This window comes from Chrysemys picta, chromosome 23, assembly GCF_011386835.1.
Source record: "Chrysemys picta bellii isolate R12L10 chromosome 23, ASM1138683v2, whole genome shotgun sequence".
Taxonomy (NCBI): Eukaryota; Metazoa; Chordata; order Testudines; family Emydidae; genus Chrysemys; species Chrysemys picta.
The window spans coordinates 16,572,248-16,597,128 of NC_088813.1; the positions used below are offsets into that span (position 1 = coordinate 16,572,248).

Below are 24,881 nucleotides of genomic sequence, written 5' to 3' on the forward strand. Positions count from 1 at the left end.
ATATCCAGATGTGGCATCTCTAATTTTAAGATGCTTAGTAATGACTCAAACTCTCATTTCTAGATGGCCCCGTTAAATCATATAATTAATTTAACTTGTGCTGATGTTGTTTTGACTTTAGACTCATTTGACCCGCTCAATAAAGGACTGGGTCTCCACTCACGTTCGCGAGCAAGGCGGAGACATAGAGATGGCTTCCCACAGCCAAAAAGACGGGTAAGGAAAGCATCCTTCCATCTTATTAAAAACTCCATGTATCTAAGGTGCTAATCTTACGTGCATATTTACATCTCTTGAGTTTGAACAAACAGAATAAGGAAACAAAGATCAGGATTGGAAATATTTTATCTACATTTTATGTTTATTCTATAAAATTAGGTATTTTTGCTAGGGGGAATCAGTGTTCTTTTTATGGGGTAGCATTTAAAGAGTGTGTCGCATTTAAAAGCAACTCCTTTGGAGCCTATATTTTTAGTTGTATAATAATGTAGAGAAAACTATCACGTTTTACTCGTTTATGTATTTTAATCATGGGCTGTGGCATTGTTGTCCAGTGATTAGGGCAGGGGATTAGGCAAGGAGACCTGTGTTTTTTGTTTTGTCTCTGTCATTGACTAGCTGTGTGTGCAGAACCTCCCTGTGCCTTAGTTGTCCCGTCTTTAAAACGAGGTTAATATTTCTCCACTCTTTGTGAAGTCCTCTGACACTGTGTTATAACAGGAGCATCAGGAGTGTAAGCGTCTAGTAGCTGGTCAAAGTGTAATGCACTTTTCCTGTGAGATCAGGTTAAAAGGGGTCCAGAATTGGACACTGTGTTATGAGCTTTTTTGGATTTCCTGCAGGGGAGGAAGAAGTCCATAGTTTCTGTGGAGCCTCGGAATCTTATGCAGGGTTCCTATCCAGGCTGCTCTGTTTCCGGGATGACTCTGAAGTACATGTATGGGGTAAATGCCTGGAGGAATTGGGTCCAATGGAAGAATGCACAGGAAGACCAAGGGGAACTAAAATTTGGAGGTAATTTTAATTTTGCTTTCTATTGAAGCAAAACCTGCTACTTGGAGGGCAGCTGTTGTGATGTAGCTTTCAGGATGGAGTTTGAGGCATGCCATTGGTACTGAGGCCCATGTCCCTCTGAGTGGAGTAAGGATTATAGGAAACAGGTCTCAAGTTTCATGGCTATTGAGATATATATATATATATATATATATATATATATATATATATTTTTTTTTTTTTAAGTATCTTGTCTGTCTGTTGTTTTTAATCTATTATGTCACCTGTTGAAGCAGGACTCAGACTGAAATTTGGAAGTTGAACAGTATAAATATTAGTCATTCATGTCCCTGTAGGTGTTAATTTTATGCACATTTGTACTTGATTTGAAGCCCAGGTGTGTTTATAAAGTGCAGGGTTCTGACTGAGCTAGCATCGGGTAGGACCCTGTACTGACCTTTGTGTTGTCCCCATCTGTTTCTCCAGAATTTAAGCATTCATATGCCAATTTCATAACTCTTCACTGGTTTTATAGTGAATGATGAAGTAGAGAATCGGACCCTTCATTTCTTGCCCTCACAGTTACACAGAAAATCTTCCAAATGCATCCCAATGCCATGTTACAGCCAACCTGAAACTAGCTCAGAAAAGCATGAACCATTCCTTTCCTACCATTGGTATGTTGGCTCTGGAGCCTAATAATGATGGCTGAAATGTCAACTGTGTTAACGTTTTCACTGGTGACTATTTTTAACAGAAGCATCCAGTAATTCTGGCAGAGTCTGAGTCAAATGTCATTGCTTCCTTTTCCCTCTTCCCTAGTCTGACCTAGGAATACTCCAAGAGTTTTATGGGCATGCTTTCAGAGGCCAACTGAAAATTTGGCCCTTAATTTAGAAATAATAGTTGGGAGTTGTCCAGTGGTTTGGTTGCAGGGAAGTGAAGAAACTCATAGATTTTAAAATACTTTTGGGGAAATAAACTTTTTTTTTTACATTTTTCTGAAACAGAATGTGAGGGGTTTATATAAGAAAGTGGAAAAATCTTCTGATTAGGAAGAGAACGCTTCCCCTGTGCTCCTTTGGAATTTTTTTGTTATATGAGAATAGCTGGTTGTAGGTCCCCACAGAAATGCAATCCATTAAGTTTTTTTGTCTATCCTATTTTTTGCGGGTGAGGGAACTTCACTCATCTTCCTGCATACACCCAGGAGCCACCTCCATGCCCAAACTTACCCCACAGAGGCTTTCTGTCTAGTCTGCAGAAGCAACTTGCCTATGGGATGGAGGGAGCAAGCCCAGTGCAAGAGTTCTCTGACCATTTATTCTGGAACCAACTCTTATGTTTGCTCTTCTTCCCACCCTCCATATCCTGGCCCTTTAAACTTTTAATTCCTTCCTCTCTTTAAGTAAATGAGTCAAACATATTGCACCCAACTCATTTCCGGAACTACTAGGAAATGCTCAAGATCATTCTCCCATTCAATATTCCCCTGAATCCAGCTGTAGAAATGAAATTGATTTATGAAACCTACACAGCCAGCCTAAAGTATAAGTCACTATTCCTTGGGTTCAGTGATCACACTACTGTACAGTCTTGCTTAGTTTTAAGTACCCACTTTCTTATTGCTCAGTTAAAATTTATATTGGTTACATATGGTGGCAGTTAAGGTTGTTAGTAAATATTCAGAAAACAATAACTGCTGCATAATTGTTAACTAACAAATGGGAAAGTGATGAACAGTTATTTTAGGCGTGAGTTGAGTTGTGTGTTGGAGATGGATGTTGTAACAACTCTGCTCATGTGATGTACGGGACCAGGAAGTACAGAAGGACTGACCTGCAGAATGGAGTCTTATGTCTCCTGTGCTTCTATTCCCCACAGTTCGGCCTGTGAAACTCAAGGAGGATATTCTCTCATGCACTTTTGCTGAGCTGAGTTTTGGCTTGTGCCAGTTTATCCAAGAGGTGCGGAGACCAAACGGTGAAAAATATGATCCCGACAGCATCTTATACTTGTGCCTTGGAATTCAGCAGGTAACTCATTGAACTACTGCATTGCCAAGTGTAAATTAGATGTTTTTAATGTAGTGTCTGTAGTCATTGGTAGCTGTTGGGAATTTATTTTGGAGATGAGGGCCACTTGGTTACCCCGTTTTTAAGGCTTATTCTTAAACCCTCACACATACCTCTAAAACCTGTCTGGCAGCAAGGGCAGGCCCTATCATGAGTGGTTAAGGAACACCCTTCCTTAACATGCTAGCAAATCTGAAAAGAAGTCTTGGACTGCCATTGCTAGACAGTTATCACAGAGATACCACTTACAGAAATAATATCATGAGAACAATCAAATTAGAATTAACCAATAGGAACAAAAAATGTAACTAGTTATTGTGGTCTGCTTGATTACTGTAAGCTGAAACAATGATGATAAACCCCAGAACCTTATAACTAGCTCTTTAAAACACAAAGTGACTCAGTTCAGGGTGGGACCAGTTTTTCCTTAGGTAGCATATTTGTTCACGGTCTCCAGTAACCATTCCGAGATTAGGGATCGAATGCTTTCCCGGGCATTAAACCTCATTTGGTTGGTTGTTGATTTGTCACCTTAACTTTTTTCACCAGACATGCTTGACAGAATGGAAGAAGAGCTATAAATTTGGTTTGCCTGTGACCAGCATTCAGGAAGATCAGAAATTTCTTAGCATTGCATTTTCTTTTCAAGCAAACTCTTTTTCCAGACTGGAGTAGAATGTTTGTATCCTAGTCCATTAGCCATTAAAGGACAATACATTCATGATGAAGATTGAACTCTCCCCCACTCCGATTACTGAGAACAAGCCTGCCTGTGACATCATAATAAGTCTGTGGTTGTGCCCTTTGTAGGCTTATATAAGATGCTGTCTGTGTTGGCAAGAGACGTTGTATTAACATATTTAAGCCCAGTTCATTAGAAAGATGCTAAAATGATTACGCCGGCATCTGTAGACAGAGCCATATTTGGAGATGTATTTTGTTGTGTTCACGGATGGTGAATTTTCAGAACACTGGTCTAGATCTGTGCATTAATAATTATTCTCGCCTGCATCTCCCATTTAATAAGAGAGGCCACTGCCCCTCTGTTTATCATACCTGGGATGCCAGTAAAATGCTTTGGAGCATAACACATTTGGAAATGCACGTTCATTTTGAGCATAATTGTAAAGGAAGGCAAAGAGAAATACCGTAGGAGAGAACCAAAATAAATCTGACCCCCTGTAACCTGTCAGCACTCTTCTATGTAACTGTGAATTGTATCTCTTCCTTTCTTTTCTCTTGTAGTACCTGTTTGAGAATGGTAGAATAGATAACATATTTACCGAGCCCTATTCCAGGTTTATGATTGAACTTACAAAACTATTGAAAATCTGGGAACCTACAATACTTCCAAATGGTAGGACAATTATTTTTCATACTGTGTTGTTTTTATGTACCTGCATGACAGTGAAACCCATCTTTATAAATGAATGAGTTCTCAGGGGTGCGCCTTACAGTATAGGTCATCTGAAGAGTGCTGTGACCAAAGAACAGCAGCATTGAACTACTCCATTAAGTCTACCATGATTAGGAGAATGATCTGTACTGTGAGGTGCTATCCTCCTCCTCCCCCGCTCTCCACCACATGTAGTCATTTGTGGGAGACGGGAATTCTGGATTCTGTATTCAACGCTGCCACTTACTTACTATGGGCCCTTTAGCAAGACACACTTAACCATCTCTCTGCCTCAGGTTATGCCTCTGTAAAATGGGTATAACGCTTCCCTTAGCCATACGTCATGGAGCTTCATGAATTAATGTTTGAAGTGCTCTTCATCTAGCATCTTTCATTGGAGGCTTTCAAAATATTGTTATAAATCCTCCCTCTGTTTCCTGCAGAGTTGGCTGGTTGATATACTTGGGAAGGGCACTGAACGAAACAAAGGTGGTAATTTTATCAATACAACTAAAACAGCTGAACACTTTTTTTTTTTTTTTAAACTGTAATTTGGATAGAGGAGATGGGTTTCAGGATACCAAAGAAGCTTTAGTGATTGTGGTGATTGCGTACCTGGATCCATGACCATCTCTCTGTGTATTTCCTTTAATAAATTTAAAAAAAACAAAACAAAACAAAAAAAACCCACACATTTACACGGTGGTACATCCACCAAGGCCTCTGGTTTCCTAACACATCTGTGGGCTGGTCTACACCGGGGGGAGGGGGGGAGAATCGATCTAAGATATGCAACTTGGGCTACGTGAATAACGTAGCTGAAGTCGAAGTATCTTAGATCGACTTACCTGGGGTCCACACGGCACGGGATCGACAGCCGCGGCTCCCCCGTCGACTCAGCTACCGCCGCTTGCTCCAGTGGAGTTCCGGAGTCGACGGGGAGCGCGTTCGGGGATCGATATCGCATCTTAACGAGACGCGATATATCGATCCCCGATAAATCGATCGCTACCCACCGATACGGCGGGTAGTGAAGACGTACCCTGTGATTAACCTCCATAATACCTTTTCTTTACCTGCTTTCAGGTTCACTATGTCACAGCAGTTTATCTCCACGTGGAGGTATCACACAATTATCCATGCTCTACACCCAAGAAGTGTAATGTCTGAGCACTTGTTTGAGCTATACAACATGAAACTGTGCTGAGGTCTTACTGAGATAAATAAAGGCTGCTTTCCATTTGCTTTTGAAAAATCTCAGACCAAGCTATTGATCAGTTTCTCATGCTTGATGGGTCATATTTATCCCTTGTATAAGTGTATGCAGTTCTGTTGATTTCAGTCAAGTTAAATCTACTTGCTGTAGCTCTGAGTTTGAGCTGATGTACAGTTCATCGACGCATCAGGTTATCTAGGAGGATTTCATTTATATTATAATTTGTCTGGCAGGACCTCCCTTTTTAATGCAACTCCTCCCCCCCCCCCCCCCCCCATCCAACAGGGGTTTATTACTTTCCTTAAACCTATGAAAATCCTCAGGGATCACATTGTGCCCTCAAGTCACTGCTGAAGCTGTTTACTCATAGCTGAGGGCAGAGAGTTGCCCTTACAATGAGATGACTGTTTAGGAAAGAGCTGATTTTTCCTTTTCCTTTACCCATTATCCTCAGGTTACATGTTCTCGAGAATCGAAGAGGAACATTTATGGGAATGTAAACAGCTCGGTGCATATTCCCCTATAGTCTTATTGAACACACTTCTGTTCTTCAATACCAAATACTTCCAACTAAAGAATGTCAGTGAGCATCTGAAGCTGTCCTTTGCCCACGTTATGAGACGCACCCGGACTCTGAAATACAACACCAAGATGACATACCTGCGTTTTTTCCCACCTTTTCAAAAACAAGAGGTAGAATCAGGTGTGTTGCTGCTTTCTAATTACTTGAGGTGGTTTTAATTTGGATTTACATAGCCCCAGGAGCATTGCCAATGCTTTATTTTAAAATGAGGAAAACGTGCATTTAGTAATATTTGGGCTTCTGCTGATACTTTAACTTCCTTCCCCTTGTCCTCCCCCCCCCTTTCTTTTTGACTTCTAGCTGGGTTTAAAACCAGAATTCTGTATGAGCCCCACCAGCTGATAGAAACTTGTGGATGAGATGCCCAAAATATTTGAAAGATTTTCACTGATCATTTTTAGAGCAGATTAAGCACATCCAGTCACTCAAACCTAGAATAAGAGTCATTCCCTTCCTGGAGAGCTGATAGCTCGAAGGACCAGGCTCCTTAAGGTGCTGAGCACCTTTAACCCCCATGGAAGTCAGGGGCACTTGAAGTTAGTCTGCTTAGGTAGGATCTGCTTTGTAGTATGCACACCCTATCGCACTGGAGCAGGCCCGAAGACAGACCAGCCACAGGACAACAGTTCAGATAAAGCCAAGCCATCCAGAGCTGTTGACACACATGAAATTCAGGAGGAGGAAGTGGAAACTCTCCTTTTGCAGGCCCCAGATGTAGAGCGAGAGAATGCAGCTTTCCTTCGCTGCGGTAGTGGGTGAGCAGCTTATTGGTAAGCTGGGAAATGTTAAAGCTCAATCCGATTCTGTGAGGGGTGGCAATGAGCCCTGGGAGAGGAGTTGGTGGTGGTGGTGTTTGACTTGTTTGTTAATCGAAAACTCGGTGGAAGCGTTCTGACTGCCACTGATCAGACAGTGTCCTTCGTAAGGACAGCAAGCCGGATCATCAAGCTACTGCCTACTTGAGTTAATTTTGATAAGCTATGAATTCTCTCTATTAAGATAAATGCTATTGGTTGTGTGCTAGGTCTTCTTACCTTCTCCAGGAGGGGAGTAACACTTCTACTCTTCCCTCCTAGAGTTGAAGTCCTGGATAAGATTGATAACATGCACTACTGATTTTCTAAGTGAGTGACCATAAAGTCTCTCTTAAATGCTTCCAATAGTGTTACAAGTCCGTGCAGAATTGGGCCACTATGTCTTAGGCTGTAGTGTAGACATAGCCTATGTTGGCAAAACTTATGTCGCTCAGGGGTGTGTATATTCCACCCCCCTGAGCAACATAAGTTACACCGTCATAGCACTGTGCACACAAACGCTTATGTCGGTGGGAGAGCTTCTCCCATCAGCATCTTCACCACACATGCCGCAGCTGTATTGGTACTGCTGCATATACAGACATAGCCTTAGTTCTGGAACTTATCAAAAATTCATTCTGTGTCCTGGGAAAGGTCATTTGCATAAGCAAGATACACTGCGGGTAGATCTTGATTTCATTTTTATACAACTACTGTTAAAAGAAGTGGGGGTGTATGCTCTGAAGGTGCAGCAGAAGGAGATGGGTGGAGAAAAGCATAGTGGCAGGTAAGTGGACGTGTCGTGGAAAGGATATACGCACTCTGAGGTAGATGGGGAACAGACACACCAAGGATGACCATGCATTGGTACTATGGTGTTCTAGCATTTGAGCTGTGGATGGGGGCGAGGGTCGTATCAGTCACTGTAAACCGGCATTAAGAAGGTGAAACTAAATATTGTTTAAGCAATTACATTTTCCTGATCCAGCATTTCAATCTGTGTAGAAACAGATCCTTTCTGTTATGTTGGGCTCCTTTTTAACTCTCAGCGACACAAATGATGGCATTCTTTGATAAAGTTGTTTCCAGTGTTTGACTTGGCAGTGCCAGTTTGCATGAAAAATAATCCTCTCAAACAGCACGTCATTTATGCGCTGCGCAAAGCCCCATCAGGGTGCAGAACTTAAGCCAACCAGCTTCAGCTTACTGTCACAGAGGAGGACTGTTCTCCACTGAGCTCATGTGTCATTTTCCTGTATCCAGATAAGTTATCTGTAGGAAAAAGGAAACGGAGTGAGGACGAGGAGGTTCCAACAGCAGTGGAAATGGCTGAAAACACAGATAACCCTCTGAGATGTCCAGTCCGACTCTATGAGTTTTACTTGTCAAAATGGTGAGTGATTGGCACAACCTACTTTTGGATTATACTTGGACCAGATTGTGCCCTCCTGCAAGGAAACCTGTGGTGGGGTAGGGCAACTCTGCAGCTCCTCTGGGGGAGTTTTCTTCAAACACCCCACAAGAAGGGGGTTCCCACACACGCAGTTACCCTGCAAAGAAGCAAGGAAGTTATCCATCCCCGAGTCCCTATTGAGCCCCTCAGGAGGATCAGGGTCACCCAGCCCTTTGCCTCTGCACAGGCACTGAGGCTCCCTACTCCTCCTCAACAACATCACAACTCAAATGGAGCCAGGCACCAGCAGATCCTCCGGGGTTCAACTAGTGATGGGGAAATGCTGTCACATGGTAATACCGCTGTGGTTTGCATTAACTTTGCCAAGAGTTCCCCGGGCTGGGTGGGGGAAGAGGGGTAGAGGAAGATGCAGTAACCCCCACCATTCCTTTGCCCTCATGCTCACGGATTCTGGCCCCTGCAGAATGATTGCAATCTGGCCCCGTGCACCGAGAAGTAGAGCCAAGCTCTGCAATGCAGTAATCCATCGCGCAAGATAAGCAACATCTCAGTAGCACTTTCCTCGTTAAGCAGGGTGGAAGAGTGTGACTAGAGGTAACAACTAGAGATGCTGACATTTACTTGCTGAAAGATGAGATTAATTTTACTCCAGAAGTCACAAAGGAAGCCGCAGAACAAGGATGAACGTATAAATCAGTGGTCCCCAACCCTTTTTGTCTGGCGGGCGCCAGACGACGAGCTACGGAGGACCATGGCGGTGGACGAGCATCCGCTGAAATGCCGCCAACAAGCGGCAATGTCAATAGGCGTCGCCACCAAAATGCTGCCAACAAGCAGCAGCATCCAGAGGCGTCGCCGCTGAAATGCCGCATTTCGGTAGATGCTCGTCCGCCGGCCAGTACACGGGCACACTTAGACGCCCTGGTGGGCGCCATGGCGCCCGCGGGCACCGGGTTGGGGACCCCTGGTATAAATCATTCAGTCTCTCCCCCACTCTCCACTTAAGATCATTGAGCAATGGAGTTCAGTATTATTCTCTCTCAAAAGAACATACATGCCAGAGAGTGACATAGCATTAGTGCCCGCTAATAGCCCTGTAAATCATTCTCTGAAACACACACAACCAAACTAGGGCAAAATAGCCCTGCCCAGGCAAAGCCATGTCCGGCAACCCTCTCCACTCTCTGCTCCTTTCACACACATTCCTTGTGTTCACTGGTGTCATTCTGAGCTATCCCACATTTGCAACACCACCTCATATGACATCATAGTTCAGCCTCTGCAGTAGTGGCAAGTGACAGTGAAAAGCCTCTTTCACTTTCTGGATTTTAATGTGACAATTCTAAAGCCCAGCAGGGAGCGGAGGCTTTATACTCCTTGCTCCGCAAGACTGCCAGGCACTCTCTGATTCTGAAGGTCAGTCTTTCAAGTGGATGGGTTCACCATTCTGCTATCACTAACAGGCAGGCGAGGCTCTGGTTTTGTAGATCACTGGCTCTTGTACCCTCAGAATCCCAAAGAACATTTAAAAGTTATCGAGTGTCCCAGGAAATACCAGTAATGCCGTTAGTCTGCATAGACTTAGCCGGAGCTCCCATGTCGCCTTGAACACTAGAACCAGTTTTGTTCTGAGATTGAACGTTACTTGTGTTAAGATGGTGATGCCATGTAATGGGATGAAACTGCAATTGAAGAACCACCTCTATAAGGAGACGCAGCTATTCTGTTTGGTTCTATAAATAGCTAATGCCCTTTGAGCTGGAGATGGATTGGCAGCTCGCTACAATGAAGGGCAGAGATTGAGGCACTAGAATGGAGATCCAAATTTTACTGTTTAAATTGTAGTTATTCCAGTCTCAAGGTAATGTCAGGTAGTAGGTCTAAGCTGCTTTCCCTTTGTCTCTTTAACTGTGCTGTAAACAGGACTGCTAATGCTGCCTTCTGATACATAGTCTTCCTTTCTTTACACTAACAGTTCTGAAAGCGTGAAGCAGAGAAGTGATGTGTTTTACCTTCAACCTGAGCGTTCTTGTGTACCTAATAGCCCTATGTGGTACTCCACGTTGCCAATAGACCCCGGGACCTTGGACATCATGTTAACACGTATTCTTATGGTGAGGGAGGTACACGAAGAACTTGCCAAAGTCAGATCAGAGGACTCTGATATTGAATTGTCAGACTAACTGAAGTGGGGTATTTTCCTTTCAATACACATTGCAAGTACCAAACTGTGAACACATCCAGCCTTCAGAAAATGTTGTGTATCAAATAAGCCAAGTTAACGTCACTACACAGGCATATTTTGAACCACAATGGATGTGCAAACTGGAATCAGAAGGAAGCAAACTACTTTAAGCTGCAAGAAACGCCAGTGTCCAGTGCAGTGATAAATCCTCTAAACAAACTCAAGATGAATTAACCTGTTCAAGCGGTGCATAAATCCTTCATTTGTTTGGGATTAAAACAAAATTGTGAAATATTTTTAAGCAAAACTGTTGTATAAATTCTACCATAGTAACCATGGGCATAGAGAACTAGACTGTGGCTCACATGACTTTGCAGCCCGATGGCTGGCAGCCATTGCTGCCAAAGAGCATGTGGACAGGAGACACAGTGCAGTGAGGTCTAGACAAATAGACACCTTCCGTTATGTATACACACACTTTTTTAGTTTTATTTTATTTTTTACTGGGATCAAAGATTAAGAAAGATATTAAGCCAGAAGTCAATGTTATATCTGCCAGATTACTACCCTAGTGGATGACTACCTGGACTGCGTTCAAACAGTCACATGACTTCAGAGTCTAGCTCTTAGTCCATGCTAACAACTACGACTCTGTTGGATCTCTGATGTGGGGGAGATGCTGTAAGTCAAGCATCAGAGCAATCACGTTATGGGACAAAAATCTCTGGAATACATATAGGAGAACGAGGGTCAAGGGCTGTGTGCAGAAAACCCCCTGAATAGCCTCTGCAGTCTGATGTAATCGAGCAAATGCTGTGGTGCGCAAAAATAGTTCTTTTGGAGGGAGTTGTTTTGGTTTGGGCATAAGGCAGCTTTCCTTCCCTTTTTCCCCCCCCCCACATTCCCACCTAATTCTTTGTTTTTATACAGTGCAAGTCTGGAGGGCCTTGTCATTTCAAAGTGAAGATACTCTTTCCACCCTTTCAACGCGTGCAGTATTACTTTTGACAACAGAACTGTGGTAGAAAAGTACCTTGTGTGGTTTTTTACCCCACCCCACCCAAAGAAATTTAGTGATAGTGTTGGAAATTGAAATATTTTTTTTCAATGGCTTGGCTGTTACTGTATCTTTTAAAAGGGGAATCTCCCATACTGTATCCAGAGGACAGGACACTGATTAGATAACATCTGTCTCTCCATTTTCTCAAGCTTAAGATGTTCGTTTCTAAGGACGACAGGTCATACGAGACTATTTTTAACGAGAATTGTACTCTTTTTAAAATCAGTAGTTGCCCAACTTCTGTAACGGGGGTTTGATATCTTACCCTCTCACTGCAGTTTCAGGAGTTGAAAATCAACAGCCTTGAATTAAATTTGTTTTTTTTAATTTTCTTTACTTTTAGCAGCAACAAAGGTAATTTAAACAAGACAATTGGAAAGTAGTCTATTGACGTTGTGTACTCGGTAGTCCTGTCCCTGCCTGTAACAGATTTCACTGATGTATTTTTTAATACAGAAAACTGTGTGAAAAGTAAACCTGCCCCTGATTCTGTATGATCCAAGTCCATCTGTGTCTGTCATTTCTGATCGGAGACTGTTTACTTCACATCTTGTCCTAAAGCTGTGGGGGAAAATACCCTGGCCATTATTACCCTATCAATAAACTACCCAGAGACTTGGAGGCTTAATGATCTCAATTACATTAATTTTACAGTATATAAATACTAACCTTCTCCCTATAGCAATATTAAAAGTAGTTAGATAGCAAACACACAGTTTGTATTTGGACAGCTGATGTGTTTCAGGAAGAAAAAATATCCCTATGCCTTTAACTGACAACAACAGATACTGTATGGTTGGAAAAAAACAAAAAAACCCACAATCCTATTGCCCCTAAAAAACAAAACAAGTAGTGTCTCAGTTGCATGCAGGTCTACCCAGAACCTCACATCACAGGAAATATCCATGAATTATTGTAATTCTTGGACATTCCTCATGAGTGCAGCTATAATGTCTTTGTCAGGTTGTTGTTTTTTTCCCTTTCTATTAGAGAGTTGTGTGAAATTTTTTCAATGAATAAGGGAAACAGTCAAGACATCCTGTTAGGTTTGTTTTTAAACAAAAATTTCTGGTTTTCCCTGGATAGAAGTTACAGAAATATTCCCGTAGAATAAAATAGTATATTTGTATATGATGGGTGACTTACTCATTTTTCTTTCTCTCTGGAGAACCTCACTCTTTTGTTGTGTATGGAACTACAGAATGTCAGTTTGTTCCAGGTTCTTGGAATGAAAAATAATTACCCCTCATATCCTCTTAGCAAACAAATCTATACTACTTTAGCCTGATTGATTGAAAGCAACGTTGGTGAATGTTGTATTTGTCTTTTTATTTAATTTTTTATATGATAAACAGTTAATTGCCGTTTTGGTTCTTTTTGTCACGTTAACAGGACAATAGTTCAATTTTTTCCAGTGTAACAACTTCTGCTTTGTGGTTCTTTGTAAGAGACAATATGCATTTCCTCGCTATTCCAGTGCTGCCTCAGCCTCTCAGATCTGTGGTTGTTTTGATTGGACTCAACACTGAGGCAAGATCTGTTGCCTTGAAGATTTCAATATATATTATTACACACACAGTTTCAAAGTTACTGGGTATCCTAAAACACTTCCTTTATTTTTATTATAAATAGTTCTATCGTATTGCGTGCTGCCCAGGGAATACTCTTCGTAACTTGAAATGTTCTATTTAAGGAGAAAACAAATCCCTTTTTTAGTCTGCACGTGGCAAAGAAATGACAGTGGTGAGTGCAAGCAGGACAAACAGAAGATGCTGCTTCCTGCCAATAGGTTTATTTGCTTATTTTTAGGTCTCCTAACCCAATGACACTTATGATTTTCAAGTGTTTCTTTTCTGGGCACAGATAGGACAGCTATGCTGTCCTGATTGTTTCGCTTGAGGGCCTGGAAGCCAGGCTGCCCAGTTATATATTACAGGGTATATGACATAGTGAATTACAGCTAGAGCCAGTAATTTGAGACTGTCGATTTTGCAAAGATTTTAAAAATGCCTTTTGGGGGGCGTGGTTGTCCGCTGCACAATTCTGACCTTTTCTAGTGGGATGCATCCTGTATGTGCTGATCTCCAGCTTCCATTGACTTCAGAATCAGGCACAAAGGGAAGATGCATGTTTCATTAATTATTCCATTGACCTCATTAGCCACTGATCTAAAAAAAATCTGCATTCAGCTGGCAACAGTCTCCAGTTCAGTAATGTCTCCTCACAAGCTTAAAATAAAATGGCAGCAGTGGTATCAGTTTCTTATTTCCTAAGGGTACAGTAATATAATGGCCAAGCAGTACGGAGGAAGCTTTAGAGGCAGGGTTATGAACTGTTGCCTTACACAACAGCGACCGTGTATAAAACCTTGTGTACTGTGCTGCTTTTTTCATCTTCAGTCTCCATGCTTTATGTATAAAATGAGGGCATTCGGAGTTTGGCTGGCCTTAAAGCAGGGTTGCAGTCTCTTGTTGCTTTATGTGTTACCCTATTTAATGTTCTTGATCAATCCAGTGGATTCGGAATCTGGATTTGCTCTCCTCCGCTGCTGCTCTACAGTATGTTCCAAGTAGAAGGGAACATCTTTGCAGGCCTGAAAGAAGGAGCTAGTTTTGAGCAGCCAATTTAGCAGACAAGTTGCAGAAGACTGATGGAATCTACCTATGTTCACTGTATATACTGGGTATATTTATACCTCAACCACTACAGCAGCAGTGCAGCGTAGACACTACCTACGCTGAGGGGAGGGGTTCTCCCGTCATAGGTAGCGAGGCGGTAGCTAGGTCAACAGAAGAATCCTTCCATCAGCCTAGCACTGTCTATACCTTGGGGGTTAAGATGGCATAGTTACATTGCACAGAGGTGTGGATTTTGAGAGCCGTAGTTATGCCAATGCAAATTCCCAGCGTAGACCAGCCCACTGTAAATCTTTTTTGGAGTCACAAAACTTTCGAAGCCTATCGAATCCTTCTCTAGTTGTAAATTGCATCATGTGTCCAGAGAGCAACATGAATCAGACTTTTTTCTCAGTTCTCAAGAGAAATTGTGCAGCCAATGTCAAGGCATGGCAATTTCAGACTGGATTATGGATTACTGGGAGAGAAGTGGCAGACCAGCTGCTGGTTTCTTATTTCATGTACTGTGGACGATAGTTTTATCTTTCTTCTGCCGTAGTAAAGCTGAATCATGGAGTCCAGTTTTGCCCTTAAGAGCTGCAACTTTAGAGCCAAACCCTGCTTGCATTACACAAGTATTACCACTGGAGTAAAATTTGTACTTGTTAGGGCTCATCTACATGGGCATAGCTCTGTCTTTCTCAGGGTTCTGAAAAATCCACACCCCTGAGATTGTTAAACGGACCTAGCGCTAGATTGGCAGAAGAATTCTTCTGTCAACCAAGCTACTGCGTCTCCGAGAGGTGGATGACCTATGTCTACACTGAAGCATTGTGGCTGTTTAATCGTAGGCATACCCAAAGACGAGCAGTCTATTGCCGTTTTATGGCTCTGCTCATAGATTCATTGAAAGATGACTGAGCAGGACACTATTTTACATCATAATTTTAATCCCTCATTCTATTAGGGTCAGTAGCTTGAGAACCATCTGTAGCTCAGTAAAGCCAAGGAAAGCATGGCCAGGAATTAGCCCTACCCATCCATGTACCAGAAATATGAATATATTTTTGCTCAGGGAAAACTGAGCTGGAAGACAAGAGGGTACACACTTTGTGCACAATAGGGTTGTATTATGACTGTTTTGACTAGTTTGCTTTTAAAACTGGGATTTCCAGCTGTAAATCTCAGAGATGAGAGTTTAAAAGGGAACATTATGATCATCTAGTCTGACCACCTGCCTATAGAATTTCACCCAGCAATTCCCCCGCAAGCCCACAGTGTCTGGTTGAGCATGTGTAAAATCTTGTGTGTGATTTTCAACAAAAAGTCTCTTGATGCTTTTGGGGTTTTTTTGTTCTGTTGTTTTGCCTTAGAAGGAAGTTATTTTGCACTTGCCAAGGGGTAATGGAATATTTAAATAAAAGTGGAGAATCTACCGCTGCTGCACTGTATTCCCAAGAGCTCTGCGTTGCAAATACTTTATCATGTTTGGTTTTGGAGTCAGTTTATGCGGACAAGTGATTTTTGTATAGCAGGTGAATAAGGTTAGATAGGCTTAAGGTGTATGCGTTCCATCATTCTGCATGCAGTGTTTCTTATTCAAAGAAGATCCAACCTAATCAACAACATGATGTGCATATGCACTTATAGCAGAGATGGAACAAGTCGATGGTAGTCCTAATTTACAGGTTCATAGGTCTAGAATTCCAACCTCTGTCTAATAAGTTTTTTTGCTATTTAGATTTGAGGAAGAGGGTTATGATGGTATTCTGGCCAACAATTTTTTTTTTTTTTTAATTTATAAAAGTTAGAGGCCACATCTATTGAAATCAATGGAACTACACTTGTTAATACCAGCTCTAGATCTGGCCCAACATGTTGAAAAATTCTAGAATGGTTTTAAAAGTTTTAATGGTTTCATAAAATCCAGACCCCTTGGATTCGCCGATGCCTAGTTCTGAAACACTGATAAGATGGTAACATTCAGCTAAGGATTTTCGGGGCTAATTGATGGAGGTTTGTGTTTAACAACTGGAATTTCCCAATCTCACTGTTGACTGGGGGGTAAACAATAAAATGCAAAGGGCAGCTCTTGAAAAGTGGTCAAGTTTTAAAACATTGAAAATCAGATCATCATAAAGGTACAGTCCATTTCATTGACCAAAATCCAGCCTGCATTCTTGGTGGCCAGACTACGTGTGTACAGCAGCTGGATTGGGTATGGAATAGAAGGCTCTCATGCCTTATCAACAAATGAACAGACTATCTTGGGTGGAACTGCTTCACGTTTTAGTAGTTCTACATGTGTGTATAACTCTAACAACCAGAATATACCAAAGGGCACAGTCTGGATCTGTTGGGCAGCTAGTGATCTTAACAAAATTCTCTGCGTGTTTGACAAAAGGACTGAAACAGGACTCCTGCATTCTAGTTCCAGCTCTGCAATTGACTCATTGTGTAGCCCTAGACATAGCTACATTATAAAAACTGCTCCTGTCCTGTAGATGAAAGCCTTATTTGAGTCACTTGCCCCTCTGTACCTCAGTTTCCCCATCTGTCAATTAGATATACTTTCCTACCTCATGGGTGTTACAAGACTAAATTCTGTAAAGTGCTTTGCAGGCCTCTGATGAAAGGTGCTATGCAACTGCAAAGCATTACTTTAAAAGGCCTAACTGGGTAAGTAGTGAATAAATACCTCTTATAAAAATCAGCTTTTTAAAAAAGTGGAGATTGGTGTAGTTAAATGTGTGGCACCTAAAAGACCGGTTATTCACTCGCCAGATGGGCTGGCTGGCTAAGGATGTTTTTTGTTTATCCACAATATCTGTATTCTGGAAAAATGACTAAACATTTTTCAACCTGGCTGAAAGGTTAAATCCTTGTTTCACATATAATGGCAGGATCCCAGTTTAAAGTTATGTCTTGTAACCTGTTTTTATTTTTAAAAAATCCAAAGTTTAAGCTCTTCAGGGCAAGGACCATGTTTTCCTATGTGTTTTGTACAGGACCTAGCGCAATGGGACTCGATCCTGTTTGATGTCTGACTGCTACCATAATTATATCAAGAAACTTCAAAAGTTGTGGCACGCACCAGCAAAACTTGAGGGAAAAAAATCACTTTGTTCCTCCTATTCTTCTATAATTACGTACAGCTAAGCCCAAGTCCTAGTTTTCCTTTTCCATTTCCCTGCTTCACAAAAGAATTTTCATATACATCCTATTATAACCATTTTTAACTTCTGTCCCTGAAGGCTTTGGGGATCTTTACACTACTTATGTGGACAGATTTACAAAAGAATAAGGCCACCTGCCATTGTAATAAGCCATCAATCACTTTGCTTGATGGTAACTGTAAAAATAAAGTTGCTGATGACATAAGTGCAACAGCTGCATGTGAGCACAATTGGCATTACCGGTCTGCTGCTATGAATGACGTGTAATAATCCTTAACGGCCAGCTAGATTCCTTGGTACAGGACAACTGAATTTAGCTGCTGCCCCTGAAAAGCTACAGTTACAGTTTTATCTTATCAGCTTGATAATGTAGCTGTAATGAAAAATGGGTGACGGGATGGGTCACTTGATGCTCACCTGTCCTGTTCATTCCCTCTGGGGCACCTGGCATTGGCCACTGTCAGAGGACAGGATACTGGGCTAGATGGACCTTTGGTCTGACCCAATCTGGCTGTTTTTACATTCTGATGTTAACATCACTTTAGCTGGGGGGGGAAAAAATCAATCCAAAATGTGGTTTCTGCCTTCTAATGTGTGCAGTGAAATTCTCCTGTTTTTCTAATTAGATCCCCATTTCCCCTTTGTATTTGGATACATTGGGGGTGGGAGGCGAGTGGGAGTGTTTTTAAGGCCCTGATTCTGCAAAAACTTGCAGAAACACTTAACCTGAAACACATGAATCGTCCCACTGACTTCAGTGGGTGCACCCACATGAGTACGCGTAAGCATGTGTATAAGCAGTTGCAGGATTGGGACCTATGTGGTATATTTGCAGCCTACTAGCACCCCTTCCTGTTTCCCAAAAAGCATCTTAAAGTCGAATGACAGTTCAATTTAAACTTGCTGAACACGACTAAGTGCCGCAATAGATACGAGAAATGATACACCACTGGTGACATTTCTGTTTAGATAAAGATATAAATTTAGAACAGTGCAGATAACATTTGCCACACCAAATACCTGTCCTGATAGAGTATGTGTAGTATTTATATACACGCACCCATTTTTTTAGCACTAAATATTGCACTAATGCTGTTTAGTGGCAAACTACTGAACTACAGGATTTTCCTCTAGGTAGACCAAAGAAAGAGTGACCAGATATTTTAGACCCACTTCCAAAGCTGTAACCTGGGGTTCTTAGGAAGCCAAATCTATCAAAACACGTTATGGAAGCGCTGTATGATTTTTTTGGTCTCTTTGTAGTGTCATTTTAAGGGAGCCAAACATGAGCTTTAACAGCTGGTGTTCACTTAAGGAGACAGAAAAAGTTAAACCAAGACTTTTGTTAAAAATAATGGCATGTGGTTTGAAAAGGTAGTAGCAAAACTATGGGAATGGCAGCCCAATGACCAGTACCGTTGCTTAAGGCATTTATTCTAGGTAGTTTATTGTAGAAGATCTAGTAACTGGAATACAAACGTTTGCAATGGACCACCTTGCACACTAATGTATTATACGTGTATAACACTGGATAAGGCTCCCTTTTTATACATGCTTCAAAATACAGAAAAGGGGAGGTTTTTTTGTTGTTGTTTTTTAATCCTGTGCTTGCTACACCTAGACATTAGGGAGGGCATCAGTATTGGTGCGAAGGCACAGAAATACATTCCTGACCTCGGAGGCAGAACTACTCTGAACTCTATTTCAAAAGGAACACAAGTGATGTTTTTCTGCCCCAGGGAAAAGGCTCACATTAATATAAAAAGAATTTAAGATACTTTAGCAAATCCATTCTAGGTAGTAAATGTTTATTATTGCTCTTGCAATGATATTTTTCTTTTCCCCAGGATTTAGGCTCAAATCCCAGAGATACTCAGACTTCACTTTAAACTTGTGAATAGAACCCTAGACATGAATGGGATTATTCAAGTGCTTAAAATTGAGCATGTGCATAAGTGTTCACAGGATCAGGGCCTTAAGTATATACAAATCTGATTTAAGCGTTAGTCTACTTTCTTTATAACGAAGTGTTTAGGCAATTAAATGATAAATCCATACAAGTTCTTGGGCTGGTCCATATTGCAGTGACTTTTTTTTTCTTTTTTAAACCAACGGTTGTATGTCTGGTCTTTGCTATCCGTGTGTGTAGTAGTTATGTTTTGAGGAATTGCAGTGGGGTGAGGAGGTTACGGGGAAAGTGGCAGGTTTAAGTGTGTGTATATTAAGTACCTACTGCATTTGTATTTTTTTTAATATTGTGCCGATAAAAAGTTCTCATTTCACATATCAGTCCAGTCAGTCATCTGTCACCATGTACAATTTGAATTAAACACTGTTTATAATAAAACTACCTACATCTTTGTCAGTGTCTCATCTGTGTGTGTGGAAAGTTTTAAAAGGAAACAAGGGCTGATCAGATTCTGCTCTTACACCAGTATGAATCCTGAGGAATTCAGGATTTACGCTGCTGTAACTAAGTGCAGAACCTGGCCCCAAGTATTCTTCCCCATTTACCCTGCATGTTTAATGTGTGTCCAGCCAACCATCTCTCCCTACCCATTCCACCCCCAAAGCTGTGTCTGATGGAATCATGCAGACCACTCCCGAATTAACGTATTGAGGTTGCATAGAGAGTGCTCTGCATAAGTTAACATTCATTTGTACGTCTGCCCTATGTTGACTTAGTCTGGGTAGGAAAAGGGGAAAGAGCCTTTTCTTAAGCCCACCTGAAAGGAATTGGTTTCTATATGGTGCTTAGGTAGCCTTTACTTCTCTACCAGGTGCCTTATATTAGCGGGTGAGCTTTGGAGGTGCACAGAGAAGGTTTCAGCAGGAGGTCAGCCATTTTTAGGAACAGTAACAAAGGGAGAACTTTATATTCTGCAGCCTGTAACGCTTTGCTGCTTGGTAAAGGTGACCTTTGCCAATATGAAGGTCAAGCCGGCGGACATGCTGGAGAGACTCTACCGCTAGCGTGACATGCTGGACCTGCCGCTTGCACAGCCCAGCGAAGCTGCTGGGCTGGTGTGAACAGGGTGAGGTAAGATTGTCCTGCTTTGAGATTCTTTACATCAGGTGTCATGTGAATATGCTTAACTGCAGCAAGGCTCAGACGGGGACCCACGTGCTCTCTACTGTTGGGGGTGAAAACCAAGTGGGTAATAAAGATGAGGCGTTTCCCACACAGAGGTAGGGGGTTGCAGCCTGGGGTTGCTGGAGAGGAACCTGGGGTCCTTTCAGCCCCCCCGGAGCTGTGGCGTCTGGAAGTAAACTTGTTTTTTCTCTGCATCAGAGTATCGTACTACCATTGACCAAGGGGACGTTATCTTTTACAGGCTTCCCCTAGAAGCTTAGCATTGACATCTGGTCCCATACCAGTTTGCTGCTGTAACAGAGCTGGTCCGCAAGGGCTGGGAGGTTGTGCTCTGATTTTGGGGGGTCACTTGAGAGCTGTGTGCGCCAATACGGCTTTAACATCATAAGGCTGGTTGACAGGCTCTTTTTAAGAATTAAAAAACAGGGTTGAGGGGAGGATTTGTTATGGGGGCAGATGAGTGGGTGAGCAAAGTACCTTCCCATGAAAATGTAGGAAAGTTCCCTGAGCCTTTTAATATACATTTTTACACCGACCCATCACTTGTTTGCAGAACAAAACCTCTGCCCCTTCACTCCTTTCCATCTCAGACCTGTCTCCAAGGCAGGGGGTCCGACAGTAAGGGGTTGGGGTGAGAAGGGAATAAGCTGGTGTGCAGGCTTGTTTGTAGGGCGTGAAAGAAGGCAACCGATCTGGCAATGAACGATAGGCTTTCCCAGCACTGCTGCAGGAGCGGGCTAAACTCAGCTGCCCTCTTGAATGCAGTAGAGAGAGTGCCCACGGGCCAGTTTACCAGGAGTGGCTGGGAGTGCCCCAAACCAGGACCCCGCATATCCTGCATGAAATTAAAGTAAAGCTTTAAATCGGCAGCCACCCTAATCCAAGCACATGGTAAAGTGACAGTCTCTGGGACCCCAGAGGGTCAGGACAGAGCAGGGAGACTAACTCTTGTGGACATCTGTGCATCAGGAACTGGCCTGATCTCGTTATCAGCAATCTCTAAGCAATGAGTTAATGACTTCTGGCCATTGCTGACCCAGGCTGGATTCTAAATAAACTGTTTGGGCCAGGACCTGCCTTTTCATTATGTCCGTACAGGGCCAAGCACAATGGGGCCCTGATCTCTGTTTGGAATCCTCTACATGCTGCCCTAATGCAAGTGACCTGGAATAACCTCAGTGCCAAATGCCCTGTGCCACCCGTCTGTCCCCTTGCTCTCTACACACCCAACACTACAATAGGCTGCACTCAGTCAACCTGTAACTTGTGTAGTGGCCTCTGTAGGTGAGCAGAGCAGTGAGACCTGGGGAGCTGCGTGGTTTCTCCAGGGTACTGGGTGAGGCTTGAGGGACGGGGCTTCTTGAAGAGCAGTTGGAGACTAGTTCCTAGGCTACTCTCTCTCCATTGAGAAGATTTTATTGATATTGAGCCCAACTCTCCCTTAATTTCATTCTATTGCTCCTACGTCTATCCCTGGGGAGTAGGGTGCTTTATGGAGAGATCACTGGCTGAAACCTGCTGGGGACTGTAAAGTGGAAAGGACTTTTTGGTGGTTTTTAAACATGTAGGTAAAGCACTAGGCATTGATGGCTGCTGCTTCCAAATCAGAAGAGCTGAGATTCTCTGGCAGAAACAGCTGGCTATGGCCTGAACTCATGGATTGGAGCAGGTTAGGGGAGCGCTGGCATCTGGCCACCAATTAAATATTGTCCTCCTCCTCGTCTGAATAAATTATGGTAAGGAACAGAGGTTCCATTTTTATACAATCATGCAAAACTTTTTGAACTGAATATACAACACACCACAATTTGCCTTGTTTTAAAATAGCTCCAGTTACTTGGGGGTGAAGAGCTTTGTGACGCTCTGAAAGTCGGCATCAAACTTTTAAAAAATGAATTGGTCACACACAATGAAGTAAGGGATGAATAGCAGGTTGGGGAGGTGCTGTGCTGCTGGTCCTCTTGGCTGGGTAACTTGCTTGTTTGTAAGCAAATGTGGGACATTGGATGACAGACCTGAAAATGTATTCATGCAGGAACCTCAAAGTGCTGCTGGACGCCTTCCTTTACAGAAAGGGCTATTGCCATCACCAGCAGCCTCATGATTCTACAGGGCTGACGCAAATAACTTTCAGTGCCAAGAGTGAGAAAACCCCAAATCTGCATGGAGCAACTTGAGACAAAAAAAACAAGCGACATCCCATAAAATGAGGGTCAGTCGAGCGGTGTCTCTGAGCAAACCTCCTTAGTTTTAAAGCCTGAACAGGTGCTGGGTCTCTGCTCTCACCACCCCCTCTAATCATCCCGAGGGGAGTGCTGCCAGCGGAAGGAAACCCTGGATCTCTTTAGAGAGTGCCGGCATGACCTTGTTGGACTCCACCAGGATTAATCAGAGGAGTAGTTTGAGTCAGCAGGTTTCCACACTGGGGGCACCAAATGCAACTGAGACTTATGCAAATATTAGAACGTGTGTGGGGGAGAGAATCTCTCACTGGCAACAAACCAGCTTTGAGCACGTGCAGGAGGCTGTAATATTTCGCCCTCAGCTCTGGAGTGTGCAGTGCAGGGTTCCCCATCATTGCAATGCTCTGCCTTTCAATAGCAGTGATTAGCATTTCAAAAACATCCTTTTCTCCAACTACCCCCCCCCCCCCAAGCGATTTGTCTTTACTTTCAAAGCCCTTGATAGCCTCTCCCCACCCCACCCATCATCAGTCATTTGCTACTGGGAGATCAGCTCTTCCTCCATTGCCCACTTGTTACATTTTCAAACAAGCCACTTTGTGCTCTCCCCCCCCCCCCCGCCACTGCCCCTCAGGTTTGGAGTTGCTCCCCCTAAATATAAACAGTGCTACCTCATTGTCCGCCTTGAGTTCCTCCCTTAAAACTCTCCTTTTCTGTGATGCCTATGAAAAAAACCCTTAAATTCGACCTCTGGTGTGCTCAGACCACTTCTTATCATGCAGCCCAATATTATCTCCTCGTGTCTGTCTCTATCCATGTGTTGTCACTTGTTGCTCTTTGGGGCAGGGACCCTCTCTGTGTTGTGTTTGTACAGTGCCTAGCACAGAGGGCTTCGGTATGCAGTAATGCAAGTAACAAGGTTTTGCACCAAAACAGTAATTCCTGCTTTGCTAAATACAGGTTATCACCAGGCACCATTGTCCTTAAAAGGTCAAAGAGATGAAATGGCATGGGCCAAATCCTCAGCTGGTGTAGATCAGAGTGCTGTCATTCTCACTTCCAGTTACACCAGCCGAGGATCTGGTTCTGGCCCCAGGCTGGTAGCTTGGTGCATACATTGGAGAACTAGGCTCTGATACATTTACAAGTAGACTGGTGACCCACAGAATAACCACAGGCAACAGGGAAAAGTGCTCTCCTTTTATACAAGGAAAAAGGGGATTTCAAGCGGGGTGTTACTCTGCGAAACTGGCCTTTTGGGGTCCTAGGTAGTCATTCTACCAGACTCCAAGACTAAATGTGGTCAGGCTGCAAGTTAAAGAGAGGCCTTTAACTTCCAGCCCTACTACCCCACCCCACCCCCAGATCAGAGAGTGGAGCTGGGGGCTTTTCTTATGGGCCGTCACCTGCAAGAGGTTTGACAGGCCAAATTCAACTCACAGCGACACCTGTGTAGTCACACGCAGGCTTGGAGCCTGGTACGCAGTTCTGCTGAGCGCGCATCAGAAGGAGCTGAATCCTGCTCACGCATCGGCAGCTTGGCTGGGGAGGCAGAGCTCAGAGTAAAAGCCATCAAAAGGTACATGGTCACCACAGCAAGCGCACGCGACTCAGACCTCACCCAGGGAGCGGACAAGGGGAAGGGGGCCATGTTTGTATAAAACTGCAGATACAAGTGAGACTCACCAGCCAGCCCATCCCCTGGGAGCTGCTCATGGGACATCAGGCTCTCCTTCTGCACCCCTTGCTGACAGCCACCGGGGCCCTGGTCCGCTTCTGCTTGCGGCTCGGCCCTCTGGCTGGGTCACGCATAGTCCCACTCCTTCCACGGTAAACCAAGGGTCCGACAAGTAGTCCACCAACTTGCAGTGGGCCTTGGGTCTGACTCCAGTCCCACTAGTCCTTGCACATGGCATCAGGGGACTTCATCGGTTCTCACCCCTTGTTGGGGGGGGTTCTACTCCACCTTCCTCAGTGGGCAGAGAGGGGAACCCAGGCCCTGCCTCTCCACTGGGTTCTGGTCCAGGGAGCCTTGAATCAGCAGTCCAGGCCTGACTACGCAGACCCCTTGCTGTCTCTGTGGAATCTCTTCCTACG

At 43.3% G+C, this 24,881-nt stretch overlaps 1 protein-coding gene across 8 annotated transcripts in view; it reads left to right on the forward strand.

The window, feature by feature from the left end:
* ZMYM4 (zinc finger MYM-type containing 4) overlaps nucleotides 1–19,861 on the forward strand; it is a 60,905-nt gene extending 41,044 nt beyond the window's left edge. For 7 of the 8 annotated variants that reach the window (XM_065577026.1, XM_042854003.2, XM_065577025.1 and 4 more), the window contains 7 exons: nucleotides 122–216; nucleotides 843–1,014; nucleotides 2,878–3,029; nucleotides 4,314–4,425; nucleotides 6,135–6,383; nucleotides 8,321–8,450; nucleotides 10,447–19,861. In XM_065577026.1, coding sequence (XP_065433098.1) covers nucleotides 122–216; nucleotides 843–1,014; nucleotides 2,878–3,029; nucleotides 4,314–4,425; nucleotides 6,135–6,383; nucleotides 8,321–8,450; nucleotides 10,447–10,654 — 1,118 coding nt within the window. In that variant the 3' untranslated portion in view covers nucleotides 10,655–19,861. Of the gene's footprint in view, nucleotides 1–121; nucleotides 217–842; nucleotides 1,015–2,877; nucleotides 3,030–3,617; nucleotides 4,426–6,134; nucleotides 6,384–8,320; nucleotides 8,451–10,446 lie in introns of all 8 variants that reach the window. The other variant, XR_010594636.1, reaches the window with a different exon arrangement.
* The last annotated feature ends 5,020 nt before the right edge of the window (nucleotides 19,862–24,881 follow it).